Source organism: Ixodes scapularis, unplaced genomic scaffold, assembly GCF_016920785.2.
Source record: "Ixodes scapularis isolate PalLabHiFi unplaced genomic scaffold, ASM1692078v2 PGA_scaffold3__209_contigs__length_174095766, whole genome shotgun sequence".
Classification (NCBI taxonomy): Eukaryota; Metazoa; Arthropoda; class Arachnida; order Ixodida; family Ixodidae; genus Ixodes; species Ixodes scapularis.
Window position 1 is genome coordinate 154798756 of NW_024609868.1, and position 20480 is coordinate 154819235.

The 20480-nt window shown below is 43.2% G+C and overlaps 2 protein-coding genes across 2 annotated transcripts; both read right to left on the reverse strand.

Moving 5' to 3' along the window:
* Positions 1-935: 935 nt before the first annotated feature.
* LOC120840301 lies at positions 936-1430 on the reverse strand (the record flags this gene model as incomplete). Its single annotated transcript, XM_040210756.2, has 1 exon — positions 936-1430. A coding segment is annotated over one exon (495 nt), but the record flags the coding sequence as incomplete, so codon positions are not given.
* A 6160-nt stretch (positions 1431-7590) lies between these two features.
* On the reverse strand, positions 7591-19067 carry LOC121837428 (evasin P1124-like). Its single transcript, XM_042293052.1, has 3 exons — positions 19003-19067; positions 12743-12830; positions 7591-7692 (listed from the first exon to the last, which is right to left on the reverse strand). Exons 1-3 carry the CDS (start codon positions 19065-19067, stop codon positions 7591-7593), a joined length of 255 nt encoding a protein of 84 aa, XP_042148986.1.
* Positions 19068-20480: the final 1413 nt, after the last annotated feature.

The window sequence follows — 20480 nt, forward strand, 5'->3', positions numbered from 1 at the left end:
CGAGACAAACAAGCGCGCTGTGCGGGTTCAGCGTGCAGACATTGCCTTCTTTGCTTTAGCTCACTTCTCGTCATCAACTTTCTTTCGCAGCAGATTTTTCAGGTACCGGAATCCCTCTCGAAAGAAAGCCCACCGAGAGAAACCTAAGTAATCAATACTTCAACACAGCAGTCTTTGAGTTGAAGAGGGAATTTTGTAGTAATGTATGATTACAAAAAGGACAGGAACTTTGATGAACATGCTGTGCTACTTAGTGTTATTTTAGAAAGCGTCATATCTGCAGCGACGTGGGGACGGCAACGCCCGACGTCGCGCGACCACGTTGACTATAGAAGGCAGGGACCAAATATAGTTTTCTCACTACTGTTCCTTTCAGGAGCGAGTGCTTCAGTTCAGAAAGTAACTCCCGCCGCCCAAAAACGCGGTTTCGTTTCACAGCATGACGGCATGGCTGGTACCCGGCACGCTATAGGGTCGGAGCCTCTACACACACCCGCGTCTAAAGTTGAAAATATAAAAAAAAAGACGCGAGACGAGATCCACAGGACGATGTGAGCGCGAAACGCCAGATGGCGGAAAAACCATGCAGGACCGAATGGACAAGTGATGTAGGGTACTTGTGTCGGTTGGCAGCGTGCGCTACATAACACACGCAAGCTCAATACGGAGCTCAGTTTAGTTTCGGTTTTGAAAAGCGAACGAAATTTTTTTTTTTTTTTTGGCGCAGGTTTGGCGCAGATTACCTATATTTTGGCAAAATGTAGCAGGATGTAGCAGGGTTACCCACTTGGCGCAGCAATCACATCACTGGGTTATCTGGACATACCGCGCTTTCGCGTCCGTAACATTTATCGCCCCCAGAAAAAGTTCGCCAGTCTCTTTTGTACGGATGACACTTGTACCTTTCTTGGAGACGACGCCGACTCCTTCCTGCAGGCCCGGCTGAAATGTCCCTTGCTGTGGCAATTTAAGCACTTCTGTGCCCTTGCAGGACACACCGACCTTGGATGCTGGTCGCCTCCACAGAACGAACACTGCTTGTCCCGATGTGATTTTTCCGACCCGTAGACTTTTCTTCGAGGTGCATCCCGGCGTCGGCTCACGGCGTCTACGTTCAGGTCCTCTTTCGTCGAAGAACAGGCCGGTTGACCGGGCTCTCCTGAACGAAGTTCTCGCTGCTGCTGGTGCACCACTTCCTTGAGGCGTGCCTTGGCTAACGCCGATGACAAGGTCAGCTTGGCGTACATTTGCAGGTTTTCGGAAAGCTTGTCGTCATGGAGCCCCACGACAAACCGGTCCCGGATCATGCGTTGTTTCATCTCACCGAATTCGCAGCGGTCTGCGAGGACGTGCAGTGCCGTAACGTACTGGTCCACGGACTCTCCTGGCTTCTGTAACCTTCGGTGAAAACACGCACTTTCATACACGACGTTTCGTTCCTTGACGAAGTGCTCGTCGAACTTTCGCTTGACGAGGTCGAAGTCCTTTGCCTCTTCTGCCGAAAGGTCGAACGTGGCAAAAACTTCCCTTGCTTGCCGGCCCATTGTGTACAATAGCGTGCGGACTTGTGCCTCGCCGATTCTTTCGTTGATGCCTGTGGCAAAGCGGTAATCGTCGAAATGTTCTATCCTCGCCGGCCACTCTGTTGTGTTGTCGAAGTCCAGCTGTGGTGGCTGTTGAAGTCCAAACGTTCCCGTAGGTGGCGGTGGTGTTTCGTTCGCCATAGTCTTTTACGCTTGCTTTCGCGAACCTAAACTGATGATAATCCCACTTCTGACACCATGTCGCGCCGCCGTACTATCGGCGTGCGATTGCGAGCAACGAAGAATGAACCACTCGCACGGGACGTCTGGGAAAAGGAAGCCCCGTGTTTTATTTCGTCAGACCTTTTATAGGCCATCCTGCGCACGTCACCGATAACCAGAGCACACCACCTGTAGCTTTGTCATTGTCACACTTCACACTGTTACACTGTTACCACACTGATACCACAGCCGTCTCGTTTCGCCCCACACAATGCAGGGTCACATAATATCCGTCGGCGCAACCTGTTAACAATAAGATTAAGATATTATGGCCTAAAAAAACTTAGTAATACGAAAATGAGTATAAACACTTGAACGTTAACATTGTCCACGTTGCACTAACTGAAGCGCTCATAGCAGGCTGTTCTTAGTTTGTAAAGCTGTGTAACATTAAGTGCGCTTTGAGCGTGCTTGAAGTATTCTCTCTATTGCGAAACTGCTCTACTCGCCGCTGAAATCAGTGAGTTTTTTTGCGAGCGTCACGAAAAAGCGTTACGCTGACGCATTACAGTTACGCCGACGGCGACGCCGCTCAAGCTAACTCGACATTTCTGCAAAGCTTTATCTCAAAGAAACTATTGGGTTGAGGCCGATCAAAACCAAAATAAAACATGCCTACGAGCACTGGAACATGCAAAGATTGACGCGGCTGCCTCTGCAGTTACTCACTGTGATTCTTTGCATCTCCTTCACCGCTGCGACCCTTTTCCTCCTGCCACACAACGCTGTGTACCCTTTCCCTTCTTTCCCGCTGCCACCCGGCCTTCTCCCCTTTCCACATTCCCACGTACCCATTCTCTCCTTCACCCATAATCTGGGTGTTCGTCGATTCCGAACCGTGAACTTTCAACACGGGAGACCGACGCATAGGCGGGACTTCCGGCAAAATATGCTTTTGAAGTTTTTGCGACAGCAATGCAACACTTGGAATAACAAGCTTACCTATGTACTGCAGTGTCTACAGCCGAGAAGAAACCCGCCCGAATACCTCATCTACGCCCCAACATGCACGGTTCATTCCTTCACCTCTCCGAATAAACAACATTTGTTTCAATCCCGTACTCGATCACAAACTGCAAAAACTGTTTCCTAGATGTGGCAGTTATGCTGAAAAGCACATCGCCTCGAAGAAAAGAAACACGGTGGACATTGTGCTACTTGATACTTGCGCTTTCGTAACAAAAGAAAAAAAAAAACAGCAGATTAAGACAGTAATGAGGGACAAACGAAAACAGGGTTCTTACCCAAATATTGCAGTATTCCATGAATAGCTGGCGAATGGCCGCATTAAAGGCACGAGCCAAATGGGAAGCCCTTTCCCTGGCTGGCATTCAGATCCGTCTCCCGCATGAATTCGGGGCACTCGCACTCGCTATGTTTACAGCGACCCCGCGGCACTCCACGCACGTCAAGTGCGGTAAACATGGCACACTGTGCCCGAGCTCACGCGCCGTCTCCCGCTAAGTCTCGCAAGTCTCACTCAGTCAAGCTGGTCCAGCCACCAGCCCCAGCCACAAACAAGGCGTGTCGGGAACTGAATGAGCAAGCCAGGGAGCAACGGGAACAGCGTAACGGCTTTCTCGCTTTTCCCGCCAAAAAAGAGGACGCATGCGCCCTCTGTGCTTCCAGAGAAAAAAACCTCACATCAACAAAATTTTAAGAAAAAAGCACGCGCAGGTGCATCTTCAGGAGGGTCAACCCATTCGGATATATATTAGCGTGACGATCAATGGAGGCGCGCGCGTTTCTCCAAAAATCTAAGCGTGTGTTTTGCGGTCGTCACGCTAACGGTATTGATCACGTCCAAAAAAAAAAAAAGGCCGAGTGGGATTTCTCGGACTGCTCTAACGCTTGGACACAGAAAACAAACGCTTGTTTTCGATCACGTGGTGTTTAAAACGTCATTCCCGTCGTATTGACGTCGGTTCCACGCTTGAAACTCGCGGTTAGCGTGGCGTTCAGCGTGACAGTTTTTAGAATGTAGTATATAACTTTTACTCAGTCGAAGACCCAATGTACAAAAATTATTTCTGTGTTAGATGCAATAACGGCACGCTAACACATTTTGCTTCTCTGGCAAGCCTGACTCTAAAAGCCTCGAAAATATATATGTAATTTCTTTTTCCTATTGCCTAGATGTTATTTTTTTCCTTCCAAACTCCAGCCGGCAGCAATATTCGTAGCAGTGCACCGCCAAGTTGCCTGACGTTGTTCGCTTTGCTTGAAGGCCATGATCTCTTCAACTAAATAAAAATCATCAGGCCACTTGACGGTGCACTGCCACAAATATTGCTGCCAGACTGAGATGAAACGGGAAAAAATGCAGGGAAAAGGAAAGAGAAAAAACGAAAGGAAAATTTTCGAGGCTTTTAGCATCAGGTTTGCCGGTGGAGCAAAATGTATTAATGCAGCGACATTACATATAACACAAAAATAATTCGAGTACATTCCGTCATCAATATGAGAAGGGATATGTACTTGCGTTTTTTCCACATTAACGATCAGTTGAATGTAGATGTTTGTTTGTCTCGTCTTTATTGTCCCGTTCCCTGGCGCTTTTAATTTCGCAGACTGCACCAGCTAATACTCCGTTCTCGTTTGAGCTCTGACCGTTGTGGAAGCTACGTCCTCATTCGACCAGCCATCTGTCTCTATTTAGAAACGTGATCATACTTCCGCATATACCCGCGCGCAGGGAGCCTGGCCCGGTGATGAGAGGGAGGCGGCAATCTGTCCTGCGGGCAGGTCTTCCATTAGAGTCGTACCTTAGCGGTGAAAGGAGTATAGCACACCTTTCTTTTTTATTACCTACTTCGGTAGAATGACAACGACAAAGTCCGCGGTACTGCTCCTCTGGGCATGGGAAATGCCAAGGCGAATTTCTGTTGGGCAGCCCGGGCCTGGTGTGCTACCGTCATAGGGCGTGGAGAGTAAGGGATGTCGATCAGCGTGACAAAGCCCAATACTTTACGAGGAGGAATACAGGACACTCCGCTCACTTGCATTAGGCGGAGCGATGGCCGCGCCAATTCCTCCCCTGGTGGCGCGGTATAATTTGGGTGTGTCGCTCTCCCTATTTTCCCTCCCCTCCTCTCCCATTTCTCCTTCCGCCAGAACACGTGACCGATATGCGTCACCGACGACGCCAAACGCGGGCGGGTGATCACGCGGGCACCGGGCTAGGCTGGGCGCGACGACTATCAGCGGCGACTATTGTGCGACCTGTCACCGCATGTTGATGCCGGCGTCCTTCTCTGCGGATGACACGCTATACAGTGTCCTGTTGTAGTGCACCAAGTATTACGCGTTCGCTGCTGTAAACAGCCAGTGAAGATGGCCGGAGGGACAGTGTGCTCCGTTCTCCACTGCAAGAACCGAACCTTCCAGGGCAGAAAACCTGTCATTCTTTTGGTGCCCTCCAGATCAAATCACGTAAGTAAACAACTTCGGCGTCGCGTTTTTTATGCTGACCTACCTTATTCAAAATGCGTTAGTAAAACATATATATGATCCGTGTTTGTTGAATGCTGCGCTGTATATATTTGTACAAAGTGTTATTGTCTGTGTAAACAAAGATCTGTGTCTGTTGAATCCAAAGCTCTACATATTTGTTCAATGTGCAATAAATATTGTTTCAACAAAAAAAAGATTGTCGAATAACATTTATGAGTGGAATCTGAGCTCGCACCTTCAATTATCATTGTAGAAATACTAAAATATACTAAACCAACTTTGTTCAAGGCGAGCATGGTCTGTTAGGAATTATGTTGACTATACACGAAGTAATCAAAAATTATTCCCAACTTTCTGAATATTTTGTTTTGTTGCCTTGGGCTGCTGCAAAGCACCATCTATTCGCAATTTGAAAATAGCGAGAAATGGATCACTCGGTTAATTTGTCTCATATCTAATACACGGAACTCCACTCCTAACATAAAATTTTTGCGCCAGCCAGACATTACCGAAACCAGCACTTGGGAAAGTTCCAGACATACCGAGCTCGCAAAAATAAGGTCGTTTACTCAAAGGGATACTGAACCGAAATTTCGAGCTCACAAAACAAGGCTCGACGGATAGGCGGGACGGTGTACAACCCAAAAACATCACTCATACAGCGATATCTCGAACGGATCGCCGTATTTTGGAAAATAAGTGTGCGATTGAATACGGCCAACAAGGCATGCGACGTCACGATTCCCCATTCCCTCTCCTCCTCGCTACGTCCCGTCGAGCTGGTGACCGAAGAGAGGAGGAGAGAAGCGAGGCCGCTTCCCCTCGTTCTCAAATTCTTTCGGAGGACAGTTACGTCAAAGAACTCGCTCGATCGCGCTCTTCTTCTCCAAAAGTACGGCCATCCGTTTGAGATATCGCTGTGCGAGCGATGTGTTGGGGTTCGTAGCGTCCCGTTCAACGCTTCTGCCACCTTATTTTACAAAATCCAAATTTCGGTTCAGTATCCCTTTAAGGCACCTTCTCAGTCGCTTTAGCGATAATCATAGTAGCAAATACTTTGCGGTGCAGCATATGACGATACATTGCTGTGCCTGCTAAACGTGCTTCTCGTGTCGACATAGTTCCTTAATATTAGCTGCTCCGTACTGCTTTGGAGTGCGATTACGACTGACCACACGTATTAGAGCAGCTTTCAAAACCGCCCGTACAAATTTCGATACTCGCTGATAGGGACACATGCGTGCGGTTTATATAACAGAACGTAGACATAGGGCTTATCCTACGTATACGCGCCCTTTAAATGAGCCACCAATAAAGTGTCCGCAGGTTTCTCAATTCCACAGACGACCTACGCCGCCGCGACCAAACAGCGTGCACACATTGAAAGAAGTTCGGCCGGTAGCAAAATATCCCGCACCGAGAGACGGCGCTAGTCACCATCCGATCCTAAAGGGGAAAACCGCAATGCCATGACACATCCACCCATTCAAAGTGCGCAAAACCTGTCGTCCCCGAGGCCATTGTATTCGCGGGGAGTGTCCTGTATTCCCCCTCGTAAAGTATTTGACAAAGCTTTGAGGTATGGGCCGTTCTTACATCCCACCTCCTGCCAAGACTGATGTGCAACTGGCTTACTCCACTCATATGGTCTGCCGGACGGAGGACATTCGTAGAATGCCAGCTCCCCCTTCCAGCTCTCTCTTCCTCCCCCCACCTCACACACATCTGGTTTGATGGGACAAGCATAGTACCAGAGGTTTCTGAATTCTTAAATTAAAGCGTGTTCTGTGCTGCCAGCTTGTGAAACATGAATACTTAAAAACCAGTAACACGCTATCACATGCTCTATTACTGGTTTTACGGCAGAAGTCCAGGGAAGGTGTTAACAACTCCCGAAAACAAGATATTTTGCTGGTCTCCCTTTTATTCGCCAGAAATGAAAGGGAAACAAAAGTCTACCGTTCTCTACTCAATTTAAAACGTTTCATGTCCACTTTTTTTAAAACAATGAGATCAATATTTTTATCTTATTATTTATATTTGAGTCGAGATCATTTTTGTTCCTCGAACGTTTAATTAACGATAAACATAGCGCATAGATGAAGACTATTTGAGATTCTTTCCAAAATAAGAAGGCAACAATTCATTCATGGCTGCGTTATATCCTTATTGACTTTTATTTGCGTGTTTCCCGGTAAATATAAGTGCATGACAGAATCTTAATTAAAGGGCCGTAGAGTCATGGTTCCGCCGTTTTTCTCTTCGGGAGCATGGGGCTAGTTCGGGCAGCGTCGAGGGCGGTTAAGTTCGGTCTTCTGATGGGGTGCCCAAGTCAGTTAATCACATGCATGCAGCGGCCTTCTTTGCTGTCGCCAACATGTACACAGAAGCAGTCGCCAGTGCACTCGCTCCACACTCCGTCTTTCTCTGTACACTAAAATGAAAAAGAAAAAACAAATCAGAGGTGCGATAAGTGTGAAGCCTGTATTGCTGTATATGTTACGTCGTTGTTTAATGTCATTTCAATTTTTCGAATTAGGGAATTACGCTTTTGCCTTTTAGTACTGAGACGCTTGAAGCTTTGATGTTAAGTCATTACGCAAAAAAAAAAAAAAAAACATGATGGAATTAAAATTTGTAGTCTGTTGCCAGAAGTAAATATTAAGATGGGAAGCTTTTCAGGGGAATTTAGAAGTTTGAATATGTAGTCATTTAATACAATAAAACGTGTTCTTTTTAGCACCGGAGAACCGCTTCCAAACCTAACAAGCCAAATTAGATTTTAAGCATAATTTATAGGCATGACATGTGTTAATATATGTAACGGAGTGTATCTACGCATATTTTACTTACAAATATATATCTTGAGAATTACTTATTACATATGTAAAATATAAACGGTGTTCTGGTCGGTTGCGAAGAAATACCTTACGTCAGATAAACAATATAATACATAGATACAAGTAAATAACATACTTGATTTAACCGCTCTAATTTAAGTGATACAAGAACACTAAGGTAATGAAAACATTTATTCAGCTGCCGTTTCTGTAATAAAAAAAAAAACTGCAACGATGGGTTTACAAATATCTAAGTTATAAACTGATAGTCAATTTCTAGTGGAAGTGCTTTTTTAGCTTTTGAAGACATGGTGCACATGCATATTATATAGAAGTACAGTCGCCGGCCATATGAGCTCCCCCGGCCGAACGCCGACCGGAGCAGCAAAAATCCCGCATGCGGCGCGTCGAGCGTTGCCGCGTTCTGGGAGCCGGGCTATTGGGACCAAACCATACCGTTATCGAAGGGGTGGACGCAGGAAGTTTAGTAGCATTCCGCGTTTTGGAACGTGAATCTGAAACACGGCAGATTACAATCTCGCTTCCGGTTGTAGGTAAACGCAGACGGCTTATCGAAATTCTTCGCTGCATAATATATGTGACATGTTATATGCTACTTTTTTATTTGCAAAACCGGTTTGTCATTTTAAATATTTCCTACCCGAAGAGTAATCCCACGCACAACCTAGACTAGACAATGACAAGCGATTTTGAAATAATTTATTTAATCTATAGGGATATGCTATAAATAACACAAAAAAAAGATTTGTGTCGAAGCAAAATAAAGATTCAGTCACTTTCATGAACGCGTTTTATCGAAAAGACTATTGTTCTGCGCTCAGTAGCGTGTTGCTTCGCCAAGCGTAATTATCTACACGATGACTTTGCAGATGGCTTCCTGGTCAGCCACTTCTCGCTTGCCGAGGGATCATTGTTGTCATGCCTATTATCGTATCAAACATAGGGTCTTTACATTTGTAAGCATCGATCCAACACTGCTGCTTTATCTACGGCTGAAGCGAGCTCCAGTTTATCAGCAGTTATACCATCATCTCCGAACACTTGGGGCCAACACCCGTGACGGCAATTCTAATCGGCCATGTTTTCGTGATTCACACTTGTAAAGGATGAAATCTCGATAAAAGCTATGCGTCCACCCCTTTGATAACGGAATGGTTTGGTCCCAATAGCCCGGCTCCCAAAACGCGGCAACGCTCGACGCGCCGCGTGCGGGATTTTCGCTGATCCGGTCGGCGTTCGGCCGGGGGAGCTCATATGGCCGGCGACTGTACATCTGCATCAAGGTCGGTTTCAAGGGTGCAATATTTGCACTTATGCCACGTCAGTAAAGTTTTAAATTATTCACGGAATATTAATATTTTATGAACGTCTGAATTTCCCTAGAAGGACTTTCGGGAAGGTCGTTCAAGCAATACACAGCTGTTCGTATTATCATATATTTATAGGTACTTTATTTCATCTACACTTGTTTCTATCATTATTACGTCATATATGCGATGCCTTGTTTAAAACAAAATGATTTTAAATAGTGCTCTTTGGTGAAATAATCAGAACTAGATATGTTGCAATATGGTGTATATAAAATTTAATAAAAAAACTGTTGTGAAATTGTGAGTTGAGCTGAGATCTATTTAACGTAAGAGTACGGAATTAATTAACATATTTTACCAATTTAAATATCTTAAAGAACTACCATAGTTGCTCATAAATATACATCCACAATAAGAAATAGTATAGTACAATCAATCTATGTTTAAAATATTAGATCAATATTCTCCCGTTTCCACTCGTTTTCTTATGTAAAAAATATTCCATCGGCAGCAAAACAAGCGCCCGAGAAGTTTAAGGTTGTAGACGTAATTTATACTGGTGAAAAATTTGACTTCTGCATATTGGTTTGAAAATACCAAAAACCTAGTAATTGTAGTTATGTGAGACTATTTGTTTGCTTGTTCGTATGGTCATAAAAGAATGCGAAATTAGCTAATACAAGTGGGCGTCCCAAAGTCGTAGGCTCGGCATATTATACCGGGTGAGAAATGTGCTAATCTGGTTATGTACTCACTAAAAACCAGACTTCACCAATTTCGCGCACCTATGTTGATGTAAGTGAGCCTTGATATGTTCCTACGGGATGATGCCATGAAACCATGATTCATGTATATACGATTTCGGCATTTTGGAGTATTTAGAAAAACGTTGCGTGGCATATTACCACCCGATGACCGGAAAGAATGGTCCGGAACTTTCAAGAAAAACATTGATGAATAACAAAAAATAGCAAAAACATGCCGATTGGAGTTTATTTCAATTCAATTCGTTTAGTTTTTCCGATGTATATTGTTGGGGGACCCTAGAGAGAAAACTGTCAAAGACAGCTTGAGGGTGTCTGGGGGCACATACTAGCAGCAGCAACGATTCGTGAAAAATAAAGTAAAACTAAAAAAAAACAGCGCAACGTCGGCATTTTGCAGAAAATATCGAAAACAAATGAACAGTAATACAGAACGTGCGTTAACATAGCAAAGAAATATACAAGAAAATGCATATACATTCAAGCGCATCATATGAAAAGAAAAATAATTGCAAAAAAACACTATAGCTCATTTCACATTTTGTAGCTAAGTGGATTCACATGACACAAAAAGACATACGTGATATTGTCACGAATTAAGGCGACGAGAAGGCGAACAGTGAACTGAAAAAAAAGGGTTTAATGGACGAACTTGTGCCAACCAAAAGTAAGTAACAAAAGAGCGTCGAGGCAGCCGAAAAGTGGGCGGCGATTCGGCGGCGAAACAGAGAGCGCGAGCGAGACTGACTCGACAAGGTTGCGGGCAGCGGCTTATCTACCGTGCGTCACTATCCCGAAAGTTTGGCTAAGAAAGTTTGAGCGTCGCGCGCTCGGGGCGAAAATGAACTGGCACTTTTGAGAACAAGAAAGCAGGGAAAAATTACGTCTGGTGCGAGAATGAACGCGAATCTTCTAGAAGTCCGTGACCGAGCGTTTCTTGGGCGGCAATATGATGCGTATGTATAATACGTATCGTCTCCACGTGTCGTCGTTACCTACTCCTTTTGTCCCCGTCTTTCGGCGCTTCCTTCCAGTCATGAACAACCAACTAGCCCAACTTAACATTCCGTTGCATTCTGATGATACAAGAAATTGCAATTGTATCTGTTTTCTACAAAAACGTCCTAAATTCCTTGCGAGAGAGCTTTTCATAATGTTTTCGATCACATTTATTTAGTACAAACAGAACTTCATATGTTAGCGACTCTTTGAAGTATTCGGTTCGCCGGCGTGGTATTAGCCACCTCTCACAGCTGCGAGTGCGAGGGTCACTTTTCTTATATCGTTAATTTGGATATGTTTTTAAAGAAGCTTTGAAGTTCCCATTCGTAAAGAAAAAAGAATAAAGCAAATAATATTTATAAATATGCTTTACACTTGTTATATTATAACGCGCGAACAACGGCTCGGTTGAATGTGACCGTGGCGCATTAGCAATGTGTCGAAGTGCCTTTTTTGCAACATGAAAATGGTGTATATATTTTGTTTTGTGGTTGTAACCCAGATTAGTGAACAGTAATTTATGTTTGACGTAAAAAAGGCATGATAAATTTGTAGTTGCGCTTTATCAGGAAGAAAGTGCCGACATCTAGAAACCGCGCTGTCGTCAAATGATAACACTTTTGATAAAGCTTTAATATAATCCGTTCAAGACATGTTTGCCGAAAAAGCAACGCGGAGGATCCTATGTTTGGTAAATCTTTCAATCGGTCTGTCACCAATTAAAAATTTTCGTGATATGTGTGCCTGTTTTTGCGTGGACATAAATAAAATTGCTTTAAATTGTTTACGTCTAGTTTTAGACCGTTTCAAGTGGACAAGTCACATAATTTAACAAGCTCCCTTTCAGCTTTATTCCTTATTTCATCTGTATCATACCCAGAAAGAAACAAACTCATGTGATCAGCATTAAGCACAAAAAACCCAATGTCTAATCATGGCATCCGCGTACACTAACTACTCCGTCATGTACGCGGAAATTTGGTAAGAACGCATTAAACATTTATTATACCTTACTCAATATGCTTTATAAAAACTTAAAGTTAAAAATACTGACCTGTTTAATATATTTGCTATTTGCATAAGACTTACGAGGCAATAAACACTAATTAAATAACATTCGAGTTCAGACAGTATGGCGATACCTATAAATAGCTTAAAATGTTCACGTCTGGTAATAGTAGTCTTTATTATTAAAATTGTCCATGAATAAACAAGACTACTACTCTCTTAAAAATGCCTGCTTGCCTGCATAGCCGCAAAACACTCGAAGAGCAAATCTGATAAGGCGGAACATCTGTTTAGACCTCAAAATTACGTCTGCGCAGTTTCATTACGCAATGCCAGCATGACGTTTTGGATTGTGTAATGCCACCGAGCACACTTCATCTTTAGGTTTAAACGGATGTTCCCCCTCATCATTCACTGAGCTGGTTTCGCAGATCGCAGAGATTTGCTCTTCGAGCGGTTTTCGGGAAAGCAGACGCGCAGGACTTTTTTAGAGTGTACAAGAAAAAACAATCTTTTATAATACACTAAAGTGAACTTACGTTTGTCTCGCAAAAATCGAGCTTCATTGACTTTCCAGAACTGGAAGAGGAACTTTGTCCATTGGATTCAGCAGAAACTGGATGTAGGCTGGAAAGATATAAAGATTTGTAATATTCTATAATATTACATACATCTTAGAACATTACAATTAGAATATATTACATATATCTTAGAATATTACATAATATTCTAAGATAAGAAGCTTTAGAAAAGAAAAGGTGTTTGAAGAAACTCACGGAAATATTATCAGGCTCCTTTGAACGTAACAATTACAAAAGCTAGTATATCTTTAACAAATAATAACACATGGTTCATTCAATACTACTTTCAACAGCACATGTCCAGGTGTGTTTTTAGGCTTCATAGATAGTTTTTGCTTTGCCGTGAGTTGTATAATTACCTAAAATCTGTTATTTAAACTCTTATTTCCGAAAAAAAAATAATCATATGGTTTCAAGTTGCAACTTGCTCTCGAACTCCGCAAATTCAGTAAATTTAAGAAAAATTTATAACGCCTGGTGAGTTAAAGTTACCACTTGTATATCATGTTCAAGGCTACAGATGCGAAAACGGATGGCCGGGGCACGATTCTAAAATAAGTAAAACGATCATGTTTATTTTCACTGATGTCAAAGTTATTAGAACATTTTAGCTTATTATTCCAGTTATCATAACGATTAGCCCACTGTATTATGTTTCCTACACACACAGCATGTACATTTCAAGAAGAGTGGTTGTTTGGGCGAGTTGGTTTGACATCTTATACAATCGTGTGCGCAACAAAGACGAGGACAAAAGCAGAGAAGGGGACACAACAAGGCGCAACTTTCAACTGAATTTTATTGAAAACGTGTTCCGGTATATATATAGTCTCAACCATCGTTACAATGACAAAAAAAAAGACAAAAGTATAGGAAGAAAAACACCATGACAGAGCATAACTGGGAAACAACACTATCTCGTTCTCAGGAAACACAATTCCTTCTCCGATAATCCGATCGACGGCATAGCAACACACGTCTCCTAAATAATCAATGTGCTCGGCTTCTATGATTTCGCGTGTTACCGCTGACTTGCATTTCCCAATTTTTACACATTCATCCAACAGTGGGGTACAACCGCATGTCCTGCAATGCAAGTCAAGAAAGCCACCGTTCTTTTTGTGCACGTTGTTATTGTGCTCGCGAAGCCGATCATTTAGGCAGCGCCCCGTCTGCCCGACGTAGTGGCTGCCACAGGACAACGGAATGCGGTAAACCCCACTGTTGGATGAATGTGTAAAAATTGGGAAATGCAAGTCAGCGGTAACACGCGAAATCATAGAAGCCGAGCACATTGATTATTTAGGAGACATGTGTGTTGCTATGCCGTCGATCGCATTATCGGAGAAGGAATTGTGTTTCCTGAGAACGAGATAGTGTTGTTTCCCAGTTATGCTCTGTCATGGTGTTTTTCTTCCTATACTTTTGTCTTTTTTTGTTGTCATTGTAACGATGGTTGAGACTATATATATACGGGAACACGTTTTCAATAAAATTCAGTTGAAAGTTGCGCCTTGTTGTGTCCCCTTCTCTGCTTTTGTCCTCGTCTTTGTTGCGCACACGATTGTATAAGATGTACATTTCACTGCACACAACGTATATGCATTTCACGTGTAATTTTACGCAAATTTGTAAATCCCATGGAACACCCTGTGCATTATATAACGATTGTTTTGAGTTCCCTTCGAACATTTGTTTAAAGATAGGTTAGTGCTCTACATCGACACGTTCATCGCCATACAGTTCTAATGTTCGATGGACTTAGATGATATCATCACTGTTATGATAATTTGGCTAATTAAATATATTCGAGAATTAAATTTGCCACCAACGGTTTTATGGGTTGCGCTGCAATTGCAATACAGAGGGCACTTACAGTTAGAGCTATATTGATTTAGAAAAAGTTGTAACACTATCCAGTTTCTAGTAACTCATGGGTCTTTTTTCATGTCTTAGTATCGCGGTTACAAGATCTGAACGCAAAGAAATGAGTAGACTCTCATTCATAAGTATCCATGGAAGAGTGACGTACTCGTTTCAGGCACTCTCATTTTGTACATTGCGCAACGTTTATTAGAGCAGCCACTAAGAAAAAATACCAAATATAATGGCGTAGGACAAGGAACGTGAAACGCCCAAGTCGCATTTTAATGCATCATTTTGAACGGAATTTCTCGAGCTCTTTATAAATGCTGTTTTGGAATTTGGCGTGAAAACGCGGAAGTATATTGATGATTAACTCAAAGTCAATTGGCAATCCAAAATTATTTCAAAGCGTTTCCTATCTAATGTTAATTGCTGTCAACGCTGACATACCGAAATATTCATGAAACCCAATAATTTCAAAGTTATTTAGCTAATTTAGGTAAATTAGCTAACTTATCGTGATGTTACTCCACTATCTAATGTCTCCCGAGTCTGATAAATCCATGGTGAAGTCCGTGCCTATACGACTCACGCCACTATTACCTTTTGGTATGAATTAGAGTAAATGCACTTTATAAGTGTGGTATGTTCTGTATCCCTCTCATAAACAACATTATTTTTGTTAATGATAGAGATCATTTACATCCAAGCTTGTTATATCTCTAAAGCTGGTCGGTAATGATGGGCTACATGCATACTCTTAAATAATGAATTGTATACGTTCTTTAGAATTGAAAATTACTTAAATTAAGATCACTGTACATTTTGGTAAATACTTCTCACTCATTTTATATTTACCATACACAACCTAGCTATATGAAACAGTAAATAACATTGGAGCAACTAAGTTCTCTTTATTATTATAAAGAACCATCTGTTACTTAGTCGTAAAAATCATCCTCCATGAAAGTTAAAGACCAGATCTCCTAGAGCTTTTGATAAAACATTAGGTGTGAATAAACATTTTAGAATCGTTATTTCTATATGGATGGATGGATGAACCCGGGTGAGCCCTTGGGATCGGGCGGTTGCTTACGCCACCTAGCCATTTTGTTTTACCTATCAAGCTTAGAATATTTAAATGTGAAAACTATATTCCCTCCGCACTGAAAAGAAAGTGAGGCTATAAAAACCCCTTGCCATCAGTTAATAAGAAAATACCTAGTTTTCTCTGGCTTTCTGCCATCATTCACTTAATCTTTGCTTCCCTATTGGAAAAAACAGCATGAAAATCAAACTGGCCAAGCTGGTAACTAAGCTGATCAATCTGATAAATGTGGTAATCAAACTGGTTTGACTGCCAATCAAGCTGGTTTAAGCTGGGCAAGCTAGAATTTTAGTTGGTCAGTCTGGGTTAAGTAAAAACCAGCATGGTCAAACTAGAATCTGGTTTTAGATTCAATCTGGTGTAGCCGGGGAGCTAGTCTGGTCCTAACTGGTCAAACTGGTTTTCCATGGAGTCAATGTGGTCAAGCTGGGAGATAAGCTGGTCATGCTGGGAGATAAGCTAGTAAATATGATCGAACTAATAATCGTGGTGGTCAAGCTGGTCATGCTGGGAGCGCGACGCCGAGGTCGGCACGAGATAGCTGAACTGGCATTGCTGAGAGCGCGCGCGCCAAGGTCGGCTTAGGCTGGAACGAGGCCACGTCCTGCTCTTTGTCCTCTCGTTTTTGGTGGACGACCGGGCACGCCAGGCGCGTTGCAAGCTCCTTTTGTGTGCGAGAAAAGAGGGAGAGAGAGAGAGACAGTGGTAGGAACGGAGAATTTCAGACGCGTTTTGATATCTTGCGCAGATTTCCGAAGGGACGGCTCTATGCGCGTTGTTTGTAGACTACTTGAACGACGGTGCAGGCGAAGCGGGTTTTGAGGAGACAGCGAGCGGCAGTCCGTTCAGTGCGGGAAGACGTCGGACGTCCCTACTGAGGCGTCGCTTCGTGTCTTCGAACGTGTGTGTGCTCGTGAATGATGGTAGTGCCGAGGAGTATCGCCAATGCCATCTAAGCCACACGGATTTCCTCGCCTGTGCCGATCACGCAAGTTGCCTCTTCGCCCCCATCACTGGCGGGACCCAAATTCGCTTCTCTCATCCGTGTAGTTTTTTCTTTAGCTATTGCCTGTTTTTGGCGAGTGTCTAGTATTTTTCGTGTTGAACGATAAGCAGTCTGGTTTTATTAACATTGTTGGCTTTGCACCGAGAACCACTGTCTGTGCGTCGGTTAGTACTGTGTCAGCGCTGAGGATATGTAGCAGCTGAGTTCATGTGAGGCGGCCGCAAGTACGAGAATAATAAAATGGATGCTGAGCTGGCTTTTCTGAAGAGCTTGGCTTGTTTATCCTGTGTATACATTTAAACAGGTTAAACTGGTTGGGAAGTCCACCAGCATGACCAGTTTAACCAGCATGCCAAACTGGGCATGCTGGGCGATAACCCAGCTTGAAGCTGGGACCAGATCAACCAACAGGACCAGCACGCCAAACTGGGCATGCCGACCCAGCTTGAAGCTGGGACCAGATCAACCAGCATGACCAGTATAACTAGATCAACCACCATGACCAGTAGGACCAGATCAACCAACATGCCAAGCTGGGCATGCCGCGGCAATAACCCAGCTTGACGCTGGGACCAGCTTAAGCTGTTTTTTTCAGTAGGGTTGGTAATCTCTACTGTCTTGAAATCCACTTTTACTTCGCTGTCTCTAAAACCCAATGACTTTATTAAATCGATGTTGTATTCGGAAGGCATAGGGTGAAGCCCTTTACAGTATAGTATCAAGAGCTCAGCCGTCTCGTTCTCCTCTCCACGAGTGGCGCACACTGCATCTATTTCCTGGTACTTCGCTCAATATTTTCTGGTTCGCTAAACACCTGTCCTTGCTTCAAACAACAATGAGCTTCCCCTAGAATTGTCATAAATGCTTTCTTTGGCAGTAACTGTTTTGTTTAATCTATAGCTTTCCAGAGCCGTCTTTGTCTGCATTCCCTCTAGCCACCGATTTGTTTTTGTGGCCTTAACTTTCTTCTTAACTGAGAACTGCTCTTCCGTAACTCCACTATTGCCTAAAAACGTTCCTCTCAATTTCCTAGTGATTTTGTATATTTCAAGGTAAGCGCGCCCTCTGCTGTTTATTTTTAGTTGAATCGGTTTTCATGTAAATATTAATATATATAAAACCTGGCGGCCGATGAAGTTTAAGTAGTTCTGTCCCAACGAACGGCAAAAGAGAGAGCGTTTCTCAAATTATACTGAACTGGCGTATAAGCCACGAGGTTCCATTAAATTAACATTGATCGTTATATTACATTATGTGACAATATATGAGCAGACAAATTCACTGCAGTACTGTTTCGAAACAATCGTGTTGCAATAATAAAAAGAAATCTTAGTCTAAAATAGCTCTAAGTTTTTTTTTTTTTATTCTTGCAGATTGTTTAAAATAAAACCCATGAAAGCTACACTTATGCGGTTTGTGCAAGTGAGTCATACGCCCAGGGGGACATTATGTGGCTGCGTAATCTTTGCGATTAGTCGGCTAATTATTTAAAGATCACTAATTAACTTTTTAACTTTTCAAAATAGTCATATGTCTCCAATTAGAAATTGGCTGAGCTTCGTCCAAAACCCCTAAATCAGTAATCATTAGAAAAACTTTGAGCGCGTGAGAAGTGCAATAGTTCGCTGAAGTTACCACTCGTGGAGCAGGTACAAGGCTGGGGCTAGATAAGGGACGGAAATATTGCGAGGGCGCCTTACAGCAACCGCTAGCCTTGTACCTGCTCCACGAGTGGTAACTTTAGTGGTAACCTCATCTATCCTATTGTCCAGCGTAGGGAAGAGTTTAAAAAAAATCAGCAACGTAAGACACACATTGAAACTGAGTCAAACTCCAAATACTGAAACGTAAAAAAAAATGTTGATGATTGAAATTTTCTAAAATTAAGCAAACCGAAAATTGCTTGTGTTACACAGTTTATGAATAGATTAATGTTTTATATTCACCTATCCTTTCCATTCTCTTTTAATTCCCCACAACCCCCTCCCCAAAACAGAGTAGCCAACCAGGACTGTTAACCTAGGTTAACCTCTCTGTTCTTCCTCTTCTGACTCTTTCGCTATCTCTCTCTCTCTCTCTCTCTCTCTCTCTCTCTTAAAAACGGATTAAGTTTTAAAGGTAAACTTTGTCTGGAGCAACTTAATTCGCTAGAGTCAATCTATAAAACTCTGATGATTTTGCCGTGAGACGAAGTCTTGAGTGATAAACAAAGTTGAGAGGATATAAAATAAAACTCACTTGACATTAAATACAATGGCAACAAAGACGGCCAGTTGAAGAAAGGTACACACGTTAAACGCCATCATAGCGCCTTCGACAGGAATCTGAGTGAATATACGACAATGTGTGGTCCTTTTATTCCTGCCAAAGTGAGAACCTGGATGCCATGTCACTCTAAAACATCATCAGTTTTACGTCATTGTTTTATTATAAACCATTGTAAAGAGAAACACCTGTGGAATTTCGCCGCGCCTTTGGGGTGAACGCGCCCGTACGAAGTTCATTAACTCTCTCTTTTATGCACAAGGATGCATTTTTCGAGCCTGGAAGATGGCGGAATAAAATATCGGCGGGGGAAAATTTAATAGATCTCTTCATTTTTATTTCCGTGCAACATCTTCGAGTGAGGTTCTCATCATCACCTAATAGTCATAGCATTCTCACCAATAAAACATCTAAACATGTTTAAATAGTTGTCTTTTTCTTTAGAAAGTTGTGATGATCAATGTATGAACCTTTCATGTACTGAAGAAAAAATAGAGGCTGTCACAGCGGCTGTGAGAGCAATCGAGCTCCCGGTGTTAAATTTAATTCTTCTCCATGTAATTTTTCTGTTTTCTCCCTGCGGGCATTGGAGAAAAGATCCGTGACGTCATGCGATAGGAGCTCAGAAAATTGCTGCCTGCTCCCAATCGCCCGACTTCTCTCTCTATTGCCGGTGTAGTACAAGTGAAAATCAAGCGAACCGTCCAAATGAAGGGTCCCATTAACGCAGCAGAAGCCCTTGAAGAAGCCCCGTCGGCAACGTACGCCGTAAATCCCAGGAGGACACCCGTAGTGCCCCGCAAGCATGTATATCCGACACCAATACGTCCGGACCTAGTGCACACGCTTGGAAGCACCTACGCCGAGAAGGTCCGACGTGTGGTGAGCGGTCGGCCCTCGCCTGCTTTGCACAGACTGCGTAGAAAACGACCATACCTACAGCCATTTCCCCTTCCGGCTTCTAGTGCTGCGCGGTTTCCATCGGAATGACCCACGCTAACGATACCAGGCACTTGACCAAAATTTCTGGAAAGATGCCGAAGAACCTCAACGTCATCATCGACAATCATGACATATCGACACTCGTGGATATCGGCGAAGACTATTTCATCATGCGTGGAAAACTCTCACACCACCTTAAGAAAACTATGACGCCGACGCCACGAATTCGAACCGTCGGAGGATACCTTTTTGTGCCCGCCGTAAGTGCGAGTTAAGCGCCATGGTTCAATATGCCTCGTGAAATTTATGGTTCAACAAGGCTGTGCACGAGAGGTCATTGTCGAGATGGACTTTTTGTGTGTATACTCCTCAGCAATCGACCACAGAGCGGAAAGTTTGACACTGCGAAAACCTTTGGTTGCTTTGGAGGAAGCGTGAACGATGCCAGCCGTTGTCTGTATCATTGTCTACCACGTGAACCTGCCCCCACGATCAAGAGGTTTTGTAAC